This window comes from Coenobita brevimanus, chromosome 35, assembly GCF_032717465.1.
Source record: "Coenobita brevimanus isolate Jiangsu-jjx chromosome 35, ASM3271746v2, whole genome shotgun sequence".
NCBI lineage: Eukaryota > Metazoa > Arthropoda > Malacostraca > Decapoda > Coenobitidae > Coenobita > Coenobita brevimanus.
This window is the reverse complement of record NC_136988.1, coordinates 8,169,627-8,194,245: the sequence shown is the minus strand read 5'-3', so window position 1 is coordinate 8,194,245 and position 24,619 is coordinate 8,169,627. Positions and strand designations below refer to the sequence as shown.

Here is a 24,619-nt window from a genome sequence, read left to right as displayed (position 1 = left end):
AGGGGTGGCCACGAACAAATCGCCTCCACGTCGCATTGCCCTCCCTCTATTTCACTGCCGTCCCCCCAGTACACACACCCCTCTCTCATATACCTCTCCAGTTCATCTCACTCACATACACTCTCCTTGTCAGTCTCTTGCCCTTCATCCTCTCCACATGGCCAGACTACACTAAATGCATTTCTCCTAACGTTTTCTATCACATCCACATTCACACAACAACAACGCTCCTTCATTTCCACATTTGTCAGTTTGTCCCTTCATGCAACTCCACATGCTTGTCTCAAATAATTCATTTCCACTGCTCTCATCTTTGACTTGTGTTCTTCCAAAAACATTCAAACATCATTTCCGTATGTAAAAGTTGTTATCACAATACTATCATGCAGCGACTTTTTTACTCCTATGCTCACATCCCAAACACTGCCCTCTCTCATTCGGGCTGGTACAGCATCCACTGACGTACCTTGTGTCTATTTAATAATCTTAGTCATATACAGATTGGACAACCATGGAGACACAATTATCACATCCCTGTTTTGATCCAATAAGGAGATGGAAGAATTTACTTAATTTACCATCCGTACGCACTGCAGCCTTAGCACCCTCATACATAGTCTTCACGGAATTCAACAATTTTCCATTTACGCATTTATTCTTAGTATTTTCCACATTCCTTGTCTGTCCACTCTGTTATATACTCCTTCCAAATCCATGAAGCCATCATACTATTTCTTTCCCTTCTCTAGAAACTTTTCCATTAAAGACCTAAGGATGAATATCCGATCTACACAGCCTCTTCCTTTCCTAAAACCTCTCTGTTCTTCTTCAACTAATTCCTCTGTTATTTCTCTAACTGTCAATAAGTATCCTACTATATACTTTTCTTATTACACTAAGAAGGCAATATCCTCTATGATTACCATTTTTCTCCTCTTTTCCTATGTGCGGGGAATAACTATATCTGACTTTTTACTCTCCATGATTCTCCCTTCCTCTCAGGCCGATCTGCAAATTTTCCACATCCATTATACTATTATATCTTCCCCATGCTTCATCACTTCACCACATGCTTCATCAAATCCTGGGGCTTGCCCCATTTTGACTTTCTTCATTGCTTCCACTATTTCCATCCTACTGATCTCTTCCTCCTTTCTCACCACCCTTCGTCTCCCAGCCATTCTCCGGCCATTATGTTCACATTACATTCATTCTCTATGTTTAGGAGTTCCTTAAAATGCCTTCTCCATATGCTCAATTTTTCTCCCTTCTCCGCTATCAATCTACCATTTTTATCATGCACTCTGTGGCTAACTTCTTTATCATTCACTCTAACAGTCTTTACCTCCTTCCAGAACATTTTCTTACATTCTTTCCACTTTACACTCAGATTCCTTCCAAATTCCTCACCCACTCTCTTCTTATAATCCTTTCACCTCTCTTATGATCTCAACATATAAGTCTCTCTTCCGTCTCTCAATTTCCTCCATACCTCTGCTTCTTTTGCACTACAGCTTGCCTCAACTCTTTATTCCACCATGCTATTCTTAGCACCCCTTTTCGTCTTCTCTTCACCCCACACACCACCTCACATGCTGCACAGATTCTTACTGCGAAAATCTTGCATACAACCTTCCACCTCCTTCGTCTGCTCCAAATCATATTTACAAAATCGCTCCTCCACTTCCCTCTTTTATTATGCAGTATTCCCTCATATTGCAACCTTTCTACCCTCCTTCTATGGACTACTTCCTTCTGTCCTTCTCTCCTTCTATTCCACCACTGCACCTGAACTTTGGCCTTCATCACCATGTGGTGGTCTACTCTCCCAACCTCTGTATGCTCTTGCATCCATTACACACTTTCTCATTCTGTCATCCACACCCACATAATCCATCATTGCCTTCCTTTCATTCAGTTCACCCACCCTTCTCATCACTCGCCACATATATCTAGATGATTTTGTGCCTAAAGAAGGTATTGGCTATCACCAACCCCCTCCCCAAACAAATAATGTCCACTCGAGCACTGCCATTCTCACCCACTTTCGCAGGCACACCCCACTCAACAACTACTCCATCCATCTTCACACTCCGTACTTTCTCATTCATATCTCCAATCAAAAACACTCTCTTATTCCTCTTAAACGTTTCTATGCACACTTTCACATCTGCCCAAAATTCTTCTTTCACTCTGCATACACGATCTTGCGTTGGTACATGGACACACACACACACTCGCCCACGTTTGTATTCTCACTTTCAATTGTACCTGCACAATCCTTGAACCAACTGTTCCATACTCTCTTATATTCTTCTTCCATCTCTTGCACACAACAGTACAGACACCCTCATTTGTCCTTTCATTCTCACCTACTCCCACGCATATACCCCATCCATACTTTCACTTCCTCCCACTTTCACCTCGCAGTTCAGTCTCAGTTAATCCACATATGTCCAAATTTTCACCTTTAAGCACCTCGACAATCCCTCTGTCTTTCACCTCATCATTCGCACCCCTTACATTTCATGTTGCAATCCACACCATGTCCTTTGTTCGGTCCTTGGTCATCACCTGCTGGTTCGTCCTGATGCGAGGCTTCTTGTTTTTTTTTTTTCAGTTAGTAGTTTTCGTGGGTGGGGCACTAACCCTTGGCAAAGCACTTGCTGACACGTAGGGAACACGTATTGGTTGGTTATAAGGTTACCACCCAGCGTATTATGATTTCCTTGTTTACAAGAAATCATATAACTTGACACTCAATTTAGAGTTACTCGAAACAGAAAACCACTACACTGAGTGAGTGGATGATTGCCGCCCCAACCGAATTAGTACGATTTCAAAGCAATTAAGATTTGTTAATTACTAATGCTTCCACCGAGAATCCAGACATAATTTTAATTAGAGAATCGTACATAAACTCTTGTGACAAGCACTTCATGGGACAAGTACAGCTACAAAAATTTGAAGAAAAAAAAATAATGTGACTGCATAAATCAGGCAGGGCTGTTATGATATTCGTAAAAAAAATCATATAGAAGACTTCAGTGAACTTTTGTTGAAGCACAGCATTCCTTGCACGTCCAAGTATTCAGACAGACAATTTCTCTCATATAGTATAGAGACCACTAAAGAAAGACGAGGATAACAATAATTTATTGTATGGTGAGAAAATCTCAGCCATAAATAACATGTACGGCATTATCTTAGATTTCAGTGATCCAAAAGATCGATAGGAATGATTCGTGTACAAAGAAGGAAGCAGGTTGTTAGAACTGGTAGATGATGCATTTTTAACTTAGGTAGTGAATACACCAATCTGTGGTGATAATATCTTCGACCTTGCCCTAAAAACATACACTGGTCCGTCAGTATGTGCAATGGCGGTGTAAATTTTTGTAACAGTAACAGCAACAACTTCAGCAAACAAGGGGTGAGGCTATGGCACACCTAATGTCTGACTTGGCTCGTACCTCTGACTGGGGTAAAAATAATCTAGTTGTTTATAAAGCATCAAAGACAGTTTTTACACCTATCAAACCGACAAAATCTTCCACAGGTATACCCACTAATGTTTAATAATATTCAGCTTAATCCTGCATCATCCTTGAACATACTCGGGACTTATCTTGGAAAGATCATATTACATCTATTGTAAAATCTGCTTCCAAGAGATTAGGTGTGCTAAGCCGACTCCGTTCCTTCTTTATCCCTGTACAATTGTTGATTCTATACAGAGGTTTTATCCGCCCCTGTGTGGAGTATAGCTATCATGTGTGGAGAGGCTCCCCACATAGAGCTCTTCTCAATAGGGTGGAGTCAAAGGCTTTTCGTCTCATTAACTCTCCTCCTCTTACTGACTCCCTTCAACCTCTGTTTCCTTGCCGCATTGTTGCATCTTTATCTCTTTTCTATTGTTACTTCAATGGTCACTGCTCTTCTGAACTGTCTACATGCATTCCTTCACCTCTACGACGGGCGTGTAGCACCTATCTAGCAGCAAACTTTCATCCTTTTTCTGTCCAGCTCTCTAATGCAAGAGTTAACCGTTACTCCCAGTCCTTCATTTATGCAACAGGTCAACTCTGGAACTGTCTCCCTCTGTCTGTATTTCCTGCTTCCTATGATCTCCAGTTTTTCAAACGCAGTGTGTCCAGGCATCTCGAAATGATCGGATCTTGAATTTGGCTCTCTCTTGTATTTTGTTTTTGAAGGAACAATAATTGCGGGCTCGCGGCCTTTCGTTCCTTCTTTCTCACATAAAAAAGTTATATCTTCACATCTGAAATTAACAAAAACTACAAGATCACTACAAACAGCCTCTTTGTTCTTATCTTCATAAAAATCACCGTCAACAATATGAGACGCAAAACTAACCAGATTAACTAATTTCAAATAGATAACATCCAAGATATGTGGAAGATTTGCACTAATAAACTGATGCCGGGCGAATGAAAAACTATGCCGAGAATAACGCGAAGAAATAGTTGCAATAATAAGCCAATCTGGATGTCAAGGCATGGTGCTAAAATCATTGTCGTAGAAGAAAAGCATACAACAAATGTGGACTGACAGGAAATCACGATGTTGATACCGAATATTTGAAACGACAGTGGCAATGCAAGAAAATTAAATAATTAGGAAAACTAAACGGAACGATAGGGCAAAAAAAAAAAAAAAAAAAATCACGCGAAGCAAAGTCAAACCCCAGGAGCCATTTCCATTATCTATCTATCTATCTATAGCCCGACGCCCTAATCCCTCAAAGGGTGGCCACAGACAAAACGCCTCCAAGTCGCTCTGTCACCCACCATTTGATTACCCTCCCCCCAACTCACCCACCCCTCCCTCATGTACCTCTCAGCTCCATCCCTCCACCTCATCCTCGGTCTACCTCTCCCTCTCCCTCCCTCCACCTCACCTACATACACCCTCTTAGTCAGTCTTTCATTCTCCATTCTCTCCACATGTCCAAACCACCTCAGTGTATTTCTCCTAATTTTCTCAACCACATCCACATCCACCCCACAGCGTTCCTTCACTTCTTCATTCGTCAACCTGTCCCTCCACGTCACTCCACATGCTCCTCTCAAGTAACTCATTTCCACTGCTCTCACTCTTGACTTGTTCCCCTCTTGCAAGGTCCATGCTTCGCTTCCATACGTCAGGCAAGGGATCACAATACTATCATGCAGTGACTTCTTAACTTCCATACTCACCTCCCTATTTCTTATCACTGCTTTCAGTGTACCAACGACCTTCCTTTCCTGCTGTACCCTTTCAAGCAGTTCATCCCCCAAAGTTCCATCCTTACTCATCACACTACCCAAGTACTTGAATGCACTCACATTCTCCATATCCTCACCATCCAACCTCACTGCACACTCTGTGACTTCATTCCACTCAAACACCATAACTTTACTTTTGTTTACATTAACTTTCAGCTTCCTCCTCCTACACACTGTCCCAAATTCATTCACCAAACCTTGCAACTCCCATTCATCTTCACTCAACAGTACTGTATCATCAGCAAACAGCAACACCGGAAGCTTCCAAATCTCACCCTCATTCATTAGAGCCACCCCCACATCTACTGCCCTACCCTGCACCTCCTTTACAACCCCATCCATGTATATATTAAACAGCCATGGAGACATCACACAACCTTGTTTCAGTCCCACATTGAGATCAAAGAACTCACACTTCCACCGTAACCCTAGCTCCCTCGTACATACTCTTCACAGCACTCAACAATTTCCCCTCCACTCCATATATTCTTAATACCTTCCACATACCTTGCCTATCTATTCTGTCATAAGCTTTCTCCAAGTCCATGAAGGCAGCATACACTTTCCTTCCCTTCTCTAGATACTTCTCCATTAAACATCTTAGAAAAAATATCTGATCTACACACCCTTTTCCCTTCCTAAATTCCCCTTGTTCTTCTCCAACTAGCTCCTCTGTCATATGCCTAACCCTATCAATGAGTATTCTACCATATATTTTACCAGTCACACTAAGTAGGCAAATACCCCTATGGTTACCACATACTTCTTTCCTTTTCCTTTGTATAAAGAAACAATTATACCTGATTTCCAGTCCTCTGGAACCCTTCCCTCTTCCCAAGCCAATCTACACAACTTCCATATCCACTCCACAACAATCTCACCCCCATACCTAAGAATTTCACCACACACTCCATCAATTCCTGGGGCCTTTCCCAACTTAACATTCTTCATCGCTTCCACTACTTCCGCCCTACTGATCTCTTCCTCCCTCCTCTCATCTCTTCTTCTCCCAGCCATTCCTCAACCACTCGCACTGCTCTCACTCTCCACATTCAACAAATCCTCAAAGTGCTCCTTCCATCTCCTCAGTTTCTGTCTCTTCTCCACCAACAATCTATTATTCCTATCTTTCACTCCCCTACTATTTCCCCTTTCACACTGCCTTACTTTCTTTACCTCCTTCCAAAACAATTTCTTACTCTCCCTCCATTTCACACTCAGATTCCTCCCAAACTCCTCATCCACTTTCTTTTTACTCTCCTTCACCAGTCTCTTCTGTTCACATATACCTCTCTCTTCTCTCTCTCATTTTCTCCCCTACCTCTACTCGCTAACCATTCACTATATGCCTTCTTCTTTTGTTCCACAGCTCGTTTCACCTCATCATTCCACCATGTTGTCCCTTGCACACCCTTGCATCTCCTCCTCACTCCACAAACCGCCTCACACACTGCGCCTATCTCTTCCGTGAATATCTTACATACGTCTTCCACCCCTTCCATCTGCTCTAGCTCATACCTTCCCAGTCTTTCTTCCACTATGCTCTTATACTCTGTCATTTTCTCACAATCTTGCAATTTCTCCACTCTTCTCACAGGAGTTGCTTCCTCCTGTCTTCCCCTTCGTCTCCTCAACCACTTTCTTTGCAGCTCTACCTTGGCCATTATGAAAGGATTAAAAAATAATGTAAATTATGGCCATCTACTTAATTCAGAATACAGTCATGTTCATGATAATGAAACGACAGAAACTATACTGAACGACCCATTTAACAGCGTTTTCACAAAAGAAAATAACGTAAATCTACCAGTCAAACGATCGGTTTTCTCAGGCTCAGATGATGAGCTATAAGTCAACGAAGTGACAGGACAAGAAGAATTAAATTATCTTTAGTAAATCGACCAAAAGAAACCAACGGGCCAAACAGCGTATCTCCCCGTGTGATTCGACAATGCTATGGGCAGTTGACCTTCCTAGACCTAATATTTTAATAAATTATTGAGCAAATGAGGAGTACTTAGTCAGTGAAAGCTTTCTAATATATCAGCTGTCTTTTAAAAAGGCGGAAAATAATATATAGTAACAGAATGTGCATAATACGGAACCTGATCTGGTATAATTATCTTGCCAGCACTGAGAGGGTCACACTGGCTGTATGTGGCATAGGCTACAAGACCCGAGAAGAAGAACAGTGTCCACACACAAATCAACCCACCGAGGTACGACCATGCTACTCTGGAATGTGTAAGGAGTTGCTATTAGAAACACAGTGATGGACAGTATCATCAATTATATGAAATTCAGCGTGCATCATCATCATTATCATCATAACAACAACAATTAAATCATCATCATCATTAACATCATCATTATCATTATCATCATGGTAATCATCATCAGGAGAAGCATGGCAGCAGCATCAACAACAGTAACAGCAACACCTGAATCATCATCATTATCAACCTCTGAATCACGATTATCATAGTTTGCAACATCATTTTCATATCATGGAAATGATCTTTATCACAATCCTTATCAGAAATATCACTGTCAGTATCTTTCTGCTTCTCCTCCCTTTCAGCCTCCACATCCTACTCATCCTCATCATCACCACCACCATCATCAATATCATCGCTATCACCAGCAGCAGCCTCGTATATCCACATTATATAATGCCATTCCACCATTTTCCCTACTCTGTTTTATTATTATTATAATTATTATTACTATTATTATTATTATTATTATTATTAAGTTTCGCCACACCAATGCCGAAGCCTGTTGGTTTCGTATATTCTTCTTCTTCTTTGCAATTATTTTGCTTAGGTCTTGTTGATATTATACAGGAAGGTACCTTAGGGTAACCCAAGTACTTGTGCCAAATATAAATGATCTTGACTTGTTTTTGAAGGTCATATACTCATTTTTGGTGCAAGAATTTCATATTTAAAATTGAAATATCTCACAAACTGAGATACAGCTATTTGGCTAACTATCCTATGGTAAAAAAGTTTGTTGAGAATTTTGGCTGAATATTGTGCCATTTAGCCTAATGGAAAGTACAGAATTCAAATCTGCTCAGTGTTTTCTTTGTCGCACGAATTAGAGAAAGCCACAAAAGCTGTAAAGCTGCAACTCTACAGAAATATAGTTGTGGTCTCTTTTACTATCTAAAGCAGTATGGTTACAGTTAAGCATACAGTTAGCCAGTTATTGGGACATATGTAAAATGAATCCATGCTTTCTTCCACACCTTTGTCTTCAGATGTTGTTGATATTACACAAGAAGCTACCTTAGGTTAATCTCAGTATATGTTCCAAATATGAATGACCTTGAACTAGTTTAAAAGGTCACAGACCTGGTTATGATGCCAAAATTCCATACCTTATATACTATAAATACTTATGCTGAAGCTTCCTTATTGTGGCTACACAATAAATAAATAGGAAATTTATTATTATTATTATTATTATTATTATTATTATTATCTCTCCAACTTGTTCAGCTTGATACCTTGACAAATGAACTGTTGGTTGTCACTGTATATTCAGATGGAAGGGATTAATTATTCCAGCCGGATTATGTTTTCTTGACTTATTTCTTGCCACTTCCAGATACTTTCTTTTAGTCTGCTTAAGAAACAGTTTTTAAACTAAGAGTGTTAGATATAGCTCTCACTGACCGCTTCCTTACAAATCATCTCTCCTTCGATGAATATAATTGTAAGTTGTGAGAATATTACCACAAGAACACGTCGTCTGACTAGAGGGACTGTTACAGGAGACGACATGACTTATTCTTCATGACAAGAGGATAAAATTGGTGGAAGGAAAACGAATAATAAGAACCTCTTGAATCTCAATATGTATTGCATTTTATTCTTTCTTCTATTCCTTCTGCTCGTTTTAACTTCAGGTAATAAAATACTGAGAGGGACAGATAGTCTTCACTGACCCCAGCACCACCCGATTTGGCTCCCTAAGGTAAATATATCGTCTTAAGGAACACAGAAGTACTGAAAAATATGGTCCTGTATTTGAGAAATTTATCACTCGTGTTTACTCTCTCCCATCGTATCTAAATGAGTGTACCTTTGTGAAACAGCGAGTGAGTGAACGGAGATGAGACGTTGATGCACGGGCTGGAAGAATGCAAATAGGGTGAATGAGTTGGTGAAGCCCATAACCACGGTGGACCAGAAGGTGTGGCGGATGTACGGGCTGGTGTTCATGCTGTACAAGAGAGGGAGGAAGGTTTTCGTAAAGACAGAGCGAAGCAGATACTGTACTACTCTACCCTCGACCTTAGGAGTTAGTAATACCAGAGTGTGTGAAATGTTGCTAAACGCTTGCCAACTAGCTACACGGACAGGAATTACATACCTCCAAGTCTAACCAAAGAATCATTGTAAAAATTTTTCACATCTTATTTCACATCTTAAATTTGTTTCCAACTCTTTCTTGCAACTGATGAGAAGCGATTTTCTCTAGTCGGCAGCTGATTTAGCTTTTAGGACGAAGACAACTTATAGGTGCAGTGTACCATAACCCTCCTCAAACTGGTATCACTTATTAAGAACGCAAAGTATTGGGGATGAGAAGAGAATGTCAAAGGGGAGATATGATGGTGACCACGTTCACGTACTGGTTGAGAAATTGATACAATATGGGTGCGAAAATCAAGAAAGGGGGAAAAAGGAGAGTGCATGCTGGTATGTTTGTGTCATATTAACGTCTGTAAGAGAGACACTGGTATATTTTGAACATGAAAAATCTAGTATAAGCGAAAAAGGAATGCATGAAATTATATTGATGGTGCATGGGCATGAATTAACTAGAGTGACCTATGGTTATAATTAGTACTCGCAACGCTGGTAAAACCTTATATCAGATCGTGTGACGGAGGTAAATGTGGGGTTATGGGCGTTAAGAAATTATGCTCGATCAATATTTACTTGGCCTAAAACCTACAACTCTCTCTCTCTCTTGACCAGAGAGTTGTTACGAGAATTTACCCTTCGCTAAAACTGTTATCTGTCCATCTTAATAAGTTAGCTATAACAGGACATTCATCTTCGACAAATACTGTTCTCTCTCTCCAACTTGAATGCTAAGATATGAAATCATTAAGACTAGATGCCAGAGTGTTCATTTTGATTCGGAAAATTCCTATCGTTCCATCTTAGTGTTGTTCTGTAAGAAGACATCAACACTGGAACGGTGCATTGTTTTGTTCACATTAATTTGGCTTTAAATTACCATCTCTCCATCTTGGATGCCAGGCTGTAGTAAGAGATTAAAATATGGACATGGTTCTATTCACGAAAATAAGGATGTAGACCCACAGTTTTATACTGGTCTGCCATTGAGCTCCAAGACGTAAGCTGCAAAAGAACGAAAATGCCCTCCCAAGTTAAGGTGGATTGACTATACCAGCTGGAATAATTGGTGAAGTAAGCCCGGACTGTATGAGATACGGCACATTAACGTATGTGTGTAAGATATTGTCATGGCATGAATATGAAAAATAAGAGAATTTGGCGGCTAGATAATTAACTGATTACAAAAGGTAGAGTAGCATAGAAGGATTAGGCGCAGGAATACTCTTGAAAACAAACTCTAACACACCACACACACACACAGTCAAAAAAATACTATAAAGTCACACACAACATTACTAACCTGAAGAACTGTAGACGCTGACCGTGGCCTGCAACTGCCCACACATGGCCCAGTCCGCCCAGCTGCACACAACACAGCACCACCAGCGCCAGCACTCCACCCACCATTACGATGGTTTGCAGAACATCGGTATACACCACGCCCCGCACGCCCCCCTGTACTACCCGTAACTTTGTCACTATGATCACGAAATTATGTAGTCTGTTCTTACTCCACTGCTGAAGAGGAACGCCTTCATAACCTAGCACAAATATGATTCAGCAACGAAATCACCTGGTTATACGTACAGGCAAAGACAAAAGTCGCTTCATAATATTTGGTGAAAACATCTGCTGACTCAGGCTTTGGTGCGTTCTGTTTCGCGTCATAAGCCACGAATATGTAGCTGTGGTTGAGCTGTCATAATGTTTACGTGTTACATTTAATATTCGAACATAATCGGGACACGACTTTTGTCTTTGATCGTACGTCCCTCAGCTACCTTTCTGGACCCCAAAACGAGGATGGTGGACTGCACGAGCAGACTAGCTTTAGCCTACAGTACAGTCCACCGGGTTCATGTTAGGTTGAGCCTGAGGCCACAAAAATAACAACGTCCTAGCTGCTACCAGACGATTCTCCCCATCTTAAGAGAAGGCTCTGAAAGTGAATGGGTATATAAAGACTGAATAATTTGTCCCAGTCCAAATAAAATCGTCAGGAATCTGGTAATTATCAAGTGTATCTACGCGAAATTATTATTAACAGTACACAAACCTAGCATAACGAAGTATAATCAAATCAAGAAAGCCATGTACTTCTACGTTTCCATCACAGTAAACCTAATAACCAAATAAGGTGAATATTGCTTTTGTGATACTGAAAATGTTACATAAAGTTGATATGGGCTGATGACACTAATGTCAGTTGTGGTTTGTTTACTAGCCTCAATGTCTTCACATGATTTAAAATATATGACTATATCCACCTCTCAATAAAAAATATATATATATATATCCAGAGTAAAACAGGATCTTGTCTCACAAAATACATTGTACCATGCTATAATGCTTCCAGCGCCGGTTATGAACACTTCCAGACATTAGGCTGTCACTTCATTATGATAAATAAGAATGCAGTGACCAACGACTATCGAACCCCAGTATTTCAATTTTTGGAACTCAACAAATTCTTCAAAGTCAAGTGTAAGAGTTTCGTAAGTGTTCAGTTAAGAGCGAGTTGATAACCTTTGCAGCTGTAAAGCTGTAGACTTAATTTTCAGTTCACTTCCGTACGCGAAATATCGAGAAGGCGGGCAATGCCCATCGAAACCAGGTGATGGGATCATCAAAGCACAGTACACATTTGGGAGCATTATATAAGAGATTAATAACTGATCAGCTAAAAGGAGGATCGATAATACTTCCCTGAACTGTACACAGTTGGAAAGTGGCTATGGGACAAAATATCTAATGTGCTAAGTCAGGTTACATCACCAAGAACTACCAATATTTAATCATTTTTATAGGTTAGATGGCTAAACACGTACACCCATGGGCAGCAAACTTATCGGTGTTCTTGCCAGATACGGAACAATCGGATTACACTGCAGTACTGCGCGCTCTCTTCATATCTGAAATAAGTATAGATACTTGTATGCAATTTATTTTATGCAGTCCACTTTTGCTATCCATACACACAAACACGTGAGTGAACAAAAAAAATTAAATCGCCCTCAAGCACAGAGTATTCCATTACTAAAAATAGCGTTTTTGTGTGTTCGTCCGCTCTGTAACCGTGTCGTGCAGTCTCATGGTTAATCATTGGCAGTGCCCACCAAGCTTCCTGCATTGTAATCTCCTGCAACGACTGCAGAGAGGTTTTGTGTTGCAGTCATACTGGCGATGACACTATATAATTAATGACTGCCAACATGGAATGTAAGATGGTCAACTCATGAAAATCTCTAGCACTCAAAAAGGTGAATGTTTCCACTCCTATTCGCAAAAGCAGGTAAACTGTCCAGATTCTTGTTGCTACATTTCACTAAATATGATTATAAGGTTTGGCTGATGATCTCCAAAAATTCTTTAAAGGAGAGTATAAAACCAACAGATGAAGAAGGGTGAATGAGGGTTGTTGCCCAATATTCTAATGTAAAAGAGATATGAGAGAAAAAGAGACACGTTGAAAAAAATACAGTGCAGGAACTGAGACAAAACATGACCTGGCACCATCGACTATACATTTCACTGTGAAAAGCAGCGCCAAGATCAATAAAATGGCTGGATCTGCCATATTTCCATCAACAACGTAGATGACACAGTTCAGAGACAATGAAGTAGAAAGAATGGAAAAGGTTCTATACTCCTGGATAACAGAATAGACCTACCACAAACACCACACAGGTGTCTGCCAGACATAAATTGTTTAACCATTTTTGAAAGTGAGCCAGTCTCCCAGTAACTGGAGGCTGGAATATGAGGGAGGCAGTTATTGCAGATACTGAGGCAGCAGGAGGACTTTTAGCAGACTGAAATTATACCACCAAAGAAAAGGCGTATAGTTCAAAAGAAATTTTCGTTATTCAAAAAAAAAAAAAAAAAACTTCCTGTCTCTGTCGCCAAAGAGAAGACCGTGCTCATATTCAAGGTAATAAATGATCATTTCACCCTCAAGCAGGGGGAAAAGTACTGATGGCGAAGATGTAAAAACCTCTCATCGTTTACCAGCTGTTAGCACTGCGTATCCGGAGGTATTATGATGGGACAGTTCCGTGTTGTTTGGAGGTCCAACCGTTAGCCCTGAGTGATACCGGCTACGATACGGAACTGCATACTCGTATATCAAACTTAATTCTTCTCTTGCATTATTATATAAAAAAGAAAAATATATAGTCGATAAATTGCAGCTGCTGCTGGATAGTGCTCTATGATATCCACCAGCCATCACCAAGAGGTGCATGATCTGAATAAGCTGGTGTTTTTTCCCTCCGAACACCAAGTCTCTGCAGCAACTGACTGACCAAAAAAGAACTGATACTTCAGAACACCTTTCGTCATGACTGATCGAGATAACCGATGGCGCAAAGGCAACAGTTTGAACGTACATATTCTTGCAAAAGTACACGGACAAAACGGCAGTCTTCAACATGGTGATGTTTATATGAAGTTAACACCGGAAATGAATGAATGCTATATGATCTAATGTGCAGCTGGAGTGCGTACACTAATTCCACGGCTTTCCCTCAGTGCCAGGAATAAGGAAGGAAATGGTTTGTTTTGCAAGGAGAAATTGAACGACACCGAGGTTGAGGTGCTCCTCATGTCTTACAAAAATGAAGTAAATAGTGAAGAGCCAATAAAGTTAGTGCAGTTCGTCATGGAGAAGTAGGAGTATCACCGTGGAAGAAAAAAAAAAATCTCCAATCTAACCTCTCTTTCCAGTTGTTCTTAATATACTACTGTCTCCATGTGAGGCTGTGGTGGATGTGGTGTTGAATGTGTACCACATCTTTGATAGATGTAACACAAAACAGCTACGACGTGAAGTGAGATATACGGCCATGCTAATAATTTATGGAAGGAAAAACTTAACACGCCCACCAACTGACACTTCACACCTTTCTCCGGACCAGACTTTAGCCTCCGGCGCTGCCACGACTCTAATGACTTTGACCTACAGGGCGATATTATTTTACATTTATTCAAGACCAGACCGACCACCAGAAGCAGCAGTGAACTCCAGTCTTCTACCAGCAAGGAGATCACAATTTCCACACCAGTACAGTGTATGATGGAAGTTGAGAGTGGTGCAGAGGCCGATGCCAATTTTCGTGTCGCGTTGGGTAGGAAAGCTGAAGATGCGTTCCATCACTTACTTCTGTAAATCCGCATGTCTCATTTTTAAACCACGTGAATGCATGGCCATCAATATTGCAGGACAAAAGCAGGGTGTATTTGAATATACACTCACCGACAGTAATAGACAGACAATGATTTTCGGACATGCCCAGGGACTCCCACTCACAAATATTTAACAATGCATGTGATCATACAGTTTATTCATATGCTTTTGAAAAGTAATTGTTATCTATGAACAGTTTTAACTGGTTTATGATACTAATATGCATACTGAGGAAACTGTGTGGTAAAAAATTGGTGACCCTGTCGACATACCCCTTCCCTCCATTTAGATGAGAGTTTGAGGTAGAGCTTGTCTGCTAATTAAATCCCTCTTGTTTTCCATTATTTGTCGTCTCGTTTATGCTAAATTGCAATGCACATTTTTTTTTTTGTCTGTTAAACACTAGGCAGAATTAAATTTAAAGAAATCAGACTCTTTCCACCTTACATTTAGTGGCAAGTAGTGATATTATTAACCTCGTGAATCTGATAACATATTATGTATTCCAGATATACTAAAAGTTCAGGTTTATATCAGCATAGAGGCTACTCCTTAAACCACATATCTTATCCTCGTGTTCCTGAACCTAAATCTTCTTAATTCCGTACTCTCTGGCTTCAACTTTCCTGTCATTCTGTGACTAAATATACCTGTACTGTTTACTTATCTCTTAATTCCAATGACTATTAATAATTTCTCGACTACCTTACTTTTAAAATGGAACACGTCAAATCAATTTCTCCTTTCTCTGAAATCCCCATTCTAGGAGATTTTAATGTTCACCATCACTTTTGGCTCTCTTCCCCTTTCACTGATGCACCTGGTGAGCAAGCCTACATCTTTTTTATCTTTAATGACTTAGAGCAACTTGTACAGCTCCCTACCCGTATCCCTGACTGCCTTGGAAGAGTTCCAACACACTTGACCTCTTCCTTACAACTAATCTTTCTGCTTACACTGTTAATCTTTCCTCTCCATTGAGCTCCTCCGATCACAACCTTATCACCTTAACATGTCCTATCACTCTAGTAAGGCCTGTGGACCCTCTCAAAAAGCATCAGTTGTGGCACATAGAGCTGCTGAAGAAGAGGTCCACAAGCAGTACTACCCTAGTTTTCCCTGGAATGATTATTCCTTCCATGGCCGAGAGCCATCTGTATGTGCCTTGTGCATTATGAAGGTTATTCTCTCAGACATGGAAACATACATTCCATACTCATATCCTATGACTAATGCAAAACAAAAAAAAACTTGGTTTAATCACGCTTGTTCTAATGCTGTCCACAACAAGAAGACCTACAAAGGGTACCACAGCCAACATAATCCTGAATCCCATCTCTTCTATGTTTCTGCCTGGAACTGTGTTAACTCTGTTCTTCGTTCTGCTAAAAAAAAAAAAAAAAAAAAAAAAAAATACAATTTTACTAAATGCTCTGAACTCTCCAACTTGAGTTCTACCTACTCCTTCTGGCACCGTGCCAAAAATCTTTCTAACAACTTTATCTCATTATCCTTCGCTTCTCTCCATTCTCATGGCTCTGTAGCTGTTCTTCTCCCGATAAAGCAGAACTCTTCACTTAGAGATTCTCCTCCATTTCCACTTAAGATGATTCCGGTGCTGTTCCTCCATCACTTCCCTCTTCTGACTTTCTCATGGCTGACGTATTTTCTGCGATCACTGGCATCAGTACTAATAAGGCCTATGGGACTGATGGGGGTCCCTCCTGTTGTCATCAAGAACTGTGCTTCTGTGCTTACACCCTGCCTATGTTAACTTTTTTGCCTTTGTCTGTCAACTTGTATCTTACCTTCTTGCGTGTCCCAAAGGAGGGTGACCATTCCCAACCCTCTACCTCTCGCCCAATTGCGTCAAGATCTGATATTTTCTAAAGATTCTCTCCTCCTATCTGTGTCGTCATCTCTAGCATCATTATTGGTTGCTCTGTTGCTGCTGTTGTAGACAGTCCCCATTCTTCACCTAGGGCTGTCAGTAATGGTGTTTCTCAGGGCTCTTTCCTATCACCAACTCTCTTTGTTCTATTCACGAATGATCTTCTAAACTGGACATCTAACCCTATTCTCTCATACAGTGATGACTGCCCCCTCGCCTCCCTTCATCATTCCCTTCCCTCCCTGCAGCGTCCATATCAGCAGTTACTTCAACAGACAAGGGATGAGACTATAGCACAGTTAATATCTGACTTGGCTCATGTCTCTGATTTGGGTAAGAGTAATCTTGTTGTTCACAATGCATTAATATCTTATTTTTTACAGCTTTCAACCCATCAGAATCTCCCACAGATATATCCTCTAATTTTTTATAACAATCATCTCAATCCAGCATCATCTTTGAATATAAAGTACGAGGGGTTCCACTGTCTCGGAACTTATCTTGGAAAGACCAAATTACTTTTTTTTTTTTTTTTTTGTAAAATCTGGATCCAAGAGATTAGGTGCGCTAAGCCAACTCATTGCCTTCTTTACCCCTACAGAGTTCTTGACTTTAAACATGGGTTTTATTCGTCCCTGTGTAGAATACAATTCTCATGTGTGAATAGTCCCCCCACATAAACCTCTTCTCAACAAGGTGGAGTCAAAGGCTTTTCGTTTAAACTCTACTCATCATGCCGGCTCATTTCAGCCTCCATCTCTTTGCCGCACTGTTGCATTATTATCCCTATTTTATCACTACTTCAATGGTCACTCTTCCCCTGAGCTGTCTGTGTGTATCCCTCCACCGCTACGGTGAGTGTATAGCACCTGTCTAGCAGCAAACTCTCATCTCTTGTCTGTCCAGTGCTCTAATGCAAGAATCAACCGTTACTCCCAATCTTTCATATATGCAAGACGTCAACTCTGGAACTGTCTTCCTCTATCTGTATACCCAACTACCTATGACCTTCAGTCTTTTAAATGCAGTGTGCCAAGGCATCTCGAAATGAACGGATCTTGAACTTGACTTACTGTTATCTTTCTCATACTTTTTCTTGAAGAAACAATTTCCTGGCTTCTAGCCTTTGGTTCCATCTTCCTTGAATAAAAAATGTAGCATTCATTAAACCCATCACTGGTGGACATTATTTAGAAGACAAAGGACTGCAGGGGTTAATAGATAAAACAACATGTTCTAATGGACAACCTAGTGGAGCTCCTCACAAGCAGAGTTGCTAGTTGTTTGTTCACTTACTTAAAGAACCAGCCAAATGACGGTATCCTTAAAGATAAGACGGAAAAGAGTCAGGGGAGCTACTAATTAATAAAGGTCATTTATGGGACATGAGGTTCCTAGATTTGGTGTGCCTGAATTCATATTTAAATAATATAGTTAGGTCAACTACATAGAAATCAGCTACGTATTGTCTTTAACACGTGCTTCAGCATGTATTTTATAAAACTGAAATTGGACTTCCTCTTGTCTTTTAATCATTAAGAATTTGATTATAATCCATTAGTACAGAGAGAAAATGCAGGCTGACCAGAGTTGTGTAGAAGGCACAGATGGTGGCGAGGATGATGATAGAGTAGGTGCTGGAGATGCTGGTGAGGGTGGTGATGGCCACTGAGGGTGCATACACGGTCACGCCCATCAACATCACTGAGTTCAACACAAGAGTAAATGTAGCCAGCAGTCGTAGAGGTCTGGATCCATAACGTAACTCAAGGTACTGAAATGTCAAATGTCATAAATAAATAAACAAATATATATATATATATATATATATATATATATATATATATATATATATATATTTTTGTCCCCATCCCACACTGCCACAGGCTCCAACAACAGTAGTACAGTATAGGAAGGACGTTGCCCAGTGAGTTGCTCTTCCTATAGTCAGCCTTAGGTGCACAGTACACAGGATCAGCTGAGGTGTCGTAAATAAACACTGGCTTCCTAAGTTCACTGTCTTTCTTTTCCAAATAATTACACTTAATGCTTTCCAACTTCACTTCACTGGAGCATTGGAGCCATACAAAGTTTACTAACTGCAATTACACTGAATGTTTGACAGCACTTCAATATTTTCACATGTACCGAAAATATACACACTGCACTGGCACTGAACTGCACTCAAAACTGAACTGAAACTGACTGAACTTGCTCTAGTCTCTTCCCCATCCTTACATAAACTTGCATTATTCGAGAAACATCTACCACAAACTCGACGGGGCAACAGTTAACAGTTACTAAGTAGGAGACAAGCAAAACATGCAAGACTTTTCTTACATTACAAACCACTGTAAATTATTTACCATACAAACTTAATTTCAATAACATAATTTAACAGTCACATACCAGTAAATGAAACATTATCAAGAAATTGAGCACAAAAATTAATGTACAGCTTACCAAAGAACTACGCTCACAAACAGCAGGCAAACTGGCAACTCTGACTCGTACCGATACCGGAACTACCGTACGGGAAACGCCGAGAAGCTTCTCAAGCACCTAACTGGCAAATCCCGCTTCTTAACACACACACACACACACACACACACACACACACACACATATATATATATATATATATATATATATATATATATATATATATATATATATATATATATATATATATACATAGAGAGAGAGAGAGTGTTATAGGGGTATATATTACGATGCACTCTTAGCCCTTAATTAATCACTAAAAGGAGTAATTTAAAGGTCACAAGAAAACTATCTTAACTTTACTGTACAATACAACATACACACACCAAAGAAGAAACCAAGATTCGTTTTACAAAAGGGGATTCATATAGACCTCAGAATACAAATATAAAACAAGTTATTTCTTACCTAACGAGATTACAATCAGTGGAGGCCAAAGTACTCGCAGAGCTCGAGGAAAAATGGAGAACTTGATGATATAATCCACATATAATTCACACACTAGTGTAAATGGAGAAGTGAACCTAAAATGGGAAATGGTGCACAAACAGTGTGTTTTGTAATCAATGTCACGTTTTGAGAAATGTGTGAAAATATGAGGAAAAGTACAACAAAATGTGACAAAAGTGTAACGTGACAGTGACAAAATGTGAATAAAAAAGTGACAATATGTGTATAAAGTGAACAAATATGTCTCTCTCACAGTGTCCTCAAGCTTATAAAGCAGACTTACTCCGCCTCTCTCGGCTTACTAACCACTAGGCTGTCTTAAAACTAATCTACAGCCATTTATAAACAATAGAGACACATGCTGCCACTGGGTAGCCTTACACATATTACACAAAGCCAATGGCGTGACGTCAAGAAAGCAAAGAAGGCATTAGTTAGGCTCCTGTTGACAAATACTCCCATTTTGCTCCTCCCACATTATAAGTTACACCCACTATGTTCAAGGACAAAAGGATTTTCTGTGCAATTTATGGGAAATATAAATAGTTATCAGTCCAGAAGGCAAAGTTGACTGCTGAGTAAGTACAGCTGGGGTCTAGGGTTACCCTTACAGCCAGCAAAACTGATAAGAAAAAGATTAATTGATCGTACCGGCTCGCCTGTCTCCTAACGTTATCACCTTATCTTCTATTTCATCCATTCGCTACTGGTGTAACTATGCCCGTGACACCTCCCTTTCTGAAAGAAGATATTTCCCAAGGGGCAATTTCTGGATAGTGTACAATTTTAAGTTCTGGGTAGGTAATGTGCTAAAACATTACTAACACCTATTACATGTCTCACATCAAGGGAGTATTCCTGCAAAAATAGGGCCCAGCAAGTCAGTCTGAGATTTTTGTCCTTAAAACGAGACAAAACTATCAGACGGTGGTGATCACCTGACCCTGGACCAACATACACAGAGAAGTGTTGAAGGGCAAGTATGAGCGCAAGGAATTCTTTCCCAATAGTTAAATAATTTCTCTGGGGCTTATTGAACTTTTTGCTAAAATAGCACACGGGCATCTCAAAGCCTTGATCATTATCCTGACACAAAACTGCGCCAGCCCCTAGGCCACTGGCATCAACAGCTAATTTAAAGGGTTTGTAAAAATTTGGAGCTTGAAGCACTGGGTGACTTGAAAGGATGGCTTTGACTTTAGAATAGGCATCCTCACATTCTGGCTTCCACTCATACTTGACTCCTTTTCTTAACATTTCAGTGAGGGGAGCTACAAGATCAGAGAAGTTCAGGACAATGCATCTGTAGTTCCCTACCACACCCAAGAATCATTGCAGCTCCCTCTTATTTTTCGGTTAGGGGGTATTGACTATGGGCTGAACTTTAACATCAGGTGGACTCACTTGTCCTAAACCGACCAAGTAACCTAGGTACTGCACTCGAGTCTTTACAATTTCACATTTAGTTAAATTAAATACTAAATTAGCAGAGGACAGTCTCTGTAGCAAGGCATCTAGTTGGCACAAGTGTTGTTCCCAGGTGTCACTAAAAATAACATCATCAATGGAAGTTACACAACCTTTAACATCCTTGATGAGATCATTCATGAGCATTTGGAAGGTGGTAGGAGCATTCTTCATACCACAGGGCATTTGTAAGTATTGCCACCGACCACAAAACAGGAAATTTCTTGGGCCCTTTCTGTGCGTGGAACTTGCCATTATCCCTTCATCACATCTTATATTGTGATTAACTTAGCACTGCCTATCGCATCCGCACAATCATCTACTCTAGGAAGTGGGTAGGTATCAGTCTTGGTAAGAGAGTAGACTTTACGATAATCAATACAAAAGGACTGTGATCCATCGGGTTTTGGAACCACTATGACCGGGGAGCACCACTCACTTTGACAGGACTCAACCCTTGCTGCAACATGTAGTTCAGTTCCTCTTGAATGATGGTCTGCTTCTAAGGACTAGCCCAGTTAGGGGACTGCTTTATAGGGCTGGCATCTCCAACATTCACGTCATCCTGTGCCACTTCTGTCCATCCTGGGCTGTCTCAGAAGCCATCAGGGAACTTCCTGAGAAGGGCAACAAGCTCGAGACACCGCTCTGCAGTGAAGTGGGAGAGTTTATCAGTCAGTGTACTTCAAGCACCCTGGTTTTCCCTCCAACTGGTCATCTGGTCCAAAGTCAAAGGGCAGCCCTCGGCCTCTGCCAACTCGACAGCCGACACCACACATGCAGCATTAGGGGGATCCACATCTCGCCTGTGGTACTCCTTCAACATATTTACATGGCATAATCTTCATTCCTTCCTCCGGTCTGGGGTGAAAATAACTTAATTTACTTCACCTACCCTCTTCTCCACTACATGAGGGCCTGCAAAATTTGCCTGCAGAGGCTGACCATGAATGGGAAGCAAGACAAGAGCTTGATCGCCTGGATGAAACATTCTGTTCCTAACTTTCTTGGAGTGGTCATACCACCTCTTCATCTTCTCCTGAGATGACTCTAAATGTGCCCTGGCTACTTCCATACTATAGGCCAATCTTTTTTTAAATTTTGACACATGGTCTAGCAGGTTAATTTGGTCATCATCCTTGACCCATTGTTCTTTGAGGAGTTTAAGAGGACCTCTTACTTCATGGCCAAAGATTAACTGAAATGGGGTGTAGCTCAAGGACTCACTTGGTGCCTCTCTAGTTCCAAAAAATAGGAAAGGCAAACACTTGTCCCATTCCTTTTCATCCAAACTCATCTTTTTAAGCATACTCTTCAAAGTTTGGTGATACCTCTCTAATGCATCCTGACTCTGACGATGATATGCTGAGGAAGTGATCTGGGAGATTCCTAACTCCTGAAGGGTTTGTCTGAACAATCTGGAATTAAAATTACTGCCTTGATCTAACTGAACTTCCTTAGGGAGACCAAAATGGGTAAAGAAGGGCAGCATCTCTTTTACAGCCAATTTAACTGAAACGTTTCTCAAGGGATTGGCTTCAGGATATCTAGTGGCCATGTCTAACATTGTGAGGATGTACCGGTGGCCTGAGGAGGTTTTCGGCAAAGAACCAACAATGTCCATAAGGACTCCAGTGAATGGGGCCTCTCCTGGTGACAATTTGAACTGCCTGGAACCACTGATTGACTCACTTCTTCATTTCTGCAACATTCGTGGCCTTTCCTCTAACTTTCGCTCTGTTGAGCACCACTCTCCTCCTCTAAACCTCACCTTCCCTTTCTAAACGAGACTCAGCTGTCTGAGACAACTGACAGCGAACCCTTTTCTGTATCCTCCTACTTTGTCTATACTCATTTCAAAGCCAAAGGTGGATGTTGTGTATATATACGCAACAAGTTATCTTGCTCTCATATTCCTGAACTCGATGCTTCTGAATTCTCTACACTCTGGCTTCACCTTTCCTGTCATTCTCTGATTAAATATATCTGTGCTGTTTACGTATCCCCTAATTCTACTGACTATCAAAAATGCTTCGGCTATCTTACATCTACGATGAAACACATTCTATCCAATTCTCCTTTCTCTGAAATCTCCATGTTAGGAGATTTCAATGTTCACCAACACCTTTGGCTCTCCTCTCCATTCACTGATCCACCTGGTGAACAAGTCTACATCTTTTCTATCCTTAACCTGCCGCGTGCCAGTGCCGTTTTAAAACGGTCTGACATAATTCCGTGGCCAGTGCCAGTGCCATTTTAAAATGGTCTGACATAATTCCGTGGCCAGTGCTAGTGCCGTTTTAAAACGGTCTAAAATAAAAAACTTCACTGTGACCGCATTTTTCAAGATTCTCAGGTAAAAACTGGCAGGCATGTAAGGTAACTGTTCCTCTACCATCCCCCAGGCTGTCAAGGCCATACACTCACTCGCTCCCCCCCTCACACTCGCTCTGCCTCACTCTGCCTGTGTGCCTCACCCAGTGCTGTACATAGTGAAGGCATTTTGTAAATATTTTCTTGTAAGTGTAAGTTGTGAATATTTTCTTGTAAGTGTAAGGACTATATAATGAAGTCAAGTTGTAAATACCTTCTTGTAAGTACCAGGACTGTACGTAATGAAGTCAGGTTGTACCTATCTTCAAGTAAGTGTAAGATAATGCATTCACAGTGAGAAAGACATGCAAATTGAAACAGATGCTGAAGTAATAAGTAATCAGAAAAGTGTACTGAACATTGCTATACCTTCCCAGCATAAATACCTGAGTATACCTTACATAGAAAACGACTTTATCTCTCATACATGGTGAGCGTGAGAGAGCGGCTATACCTTTACACGAGTATGCAGGACTCAATAAAACTCATTTCTGAGCATTGGTTAGCATTTTAATGGCAAAATTCATTGTTTCCACATCAAAATCTATCAATTTAGCCAAAAAAAAAAAAGGTTGAAAAATGGCCGGTGTATCATTAAATCGTGAGGACTGTGAAAACCTGAGGACAAGGGCACCAGGCACACCCCAAAAATTCTTTTCTCAGCTAATTTTCACCATTCATAAGTGTATTCATCGCCATAAAACCTACATCATTTTCTTTGTCGATGCTTTTTCCAGTTGATAAGCATGAAAAAAAGGGGGGGAAATCAAATACTTGCACCTTAAGAGTTAGGAGGTACACCGTAACGAAAAACCTTTTCAAATTTAGAATATGTCTCTTGCTTTTTTTTTATTTTCTCTGCAACTGCTTGTCATACAACAATGAGATTGGTCTCATTAGAAAGCTGATAAAATTATCTATCGATATATGTCTTAACATTATAGGGTGTCCTAGAAAACTTTCGAGCTGTGGCGTTGGGAATTCATTTAACTGTGAGTGAGTATATATTTTCCTCACCTTAAGGTGCTAGTATTTGATTTCCCTCCCTTTTTTTCATGCTTATCAGCTAGAAAAAACATCG

At 40.5% G+C, this 24,619-nt stretch overlaps 1 protein-coding gene across 1 annotated transcript in view; it reads right to left on the bottom strand.

Moving 5' to 3' along the window:
* Positions 1-24,619, bottom strand: part of LOC145396145 (sodium-dependent multivitamin transporter-like) — an 88,875-nt gene that overhangs the window by 49,201 nt on the left and 15,055 nt on the right. Inside the window, exons 3-6 of the mRNA XM_080269588.1 lie at positions 18,332-18,520; positions 11,258-11,366; positions 10,971-11,211; positions 7,394-7,523 (exon numbers count right to left, since the gene is read on the bottom strand). Of these exons, the coding sequence (XP_080125714.1) occupies positions 7,394-7,523; positions 10,971-11,211; positions 11,258-11,366; positions 18,332-18,520 (669 nt within the window). The remainder of the gene's footprint in view (positions 1-7,393; positions 7,524-10,970; positions 11,212-11,257; positions 11,367-18,331; positions 18,521-24,619) is intronic.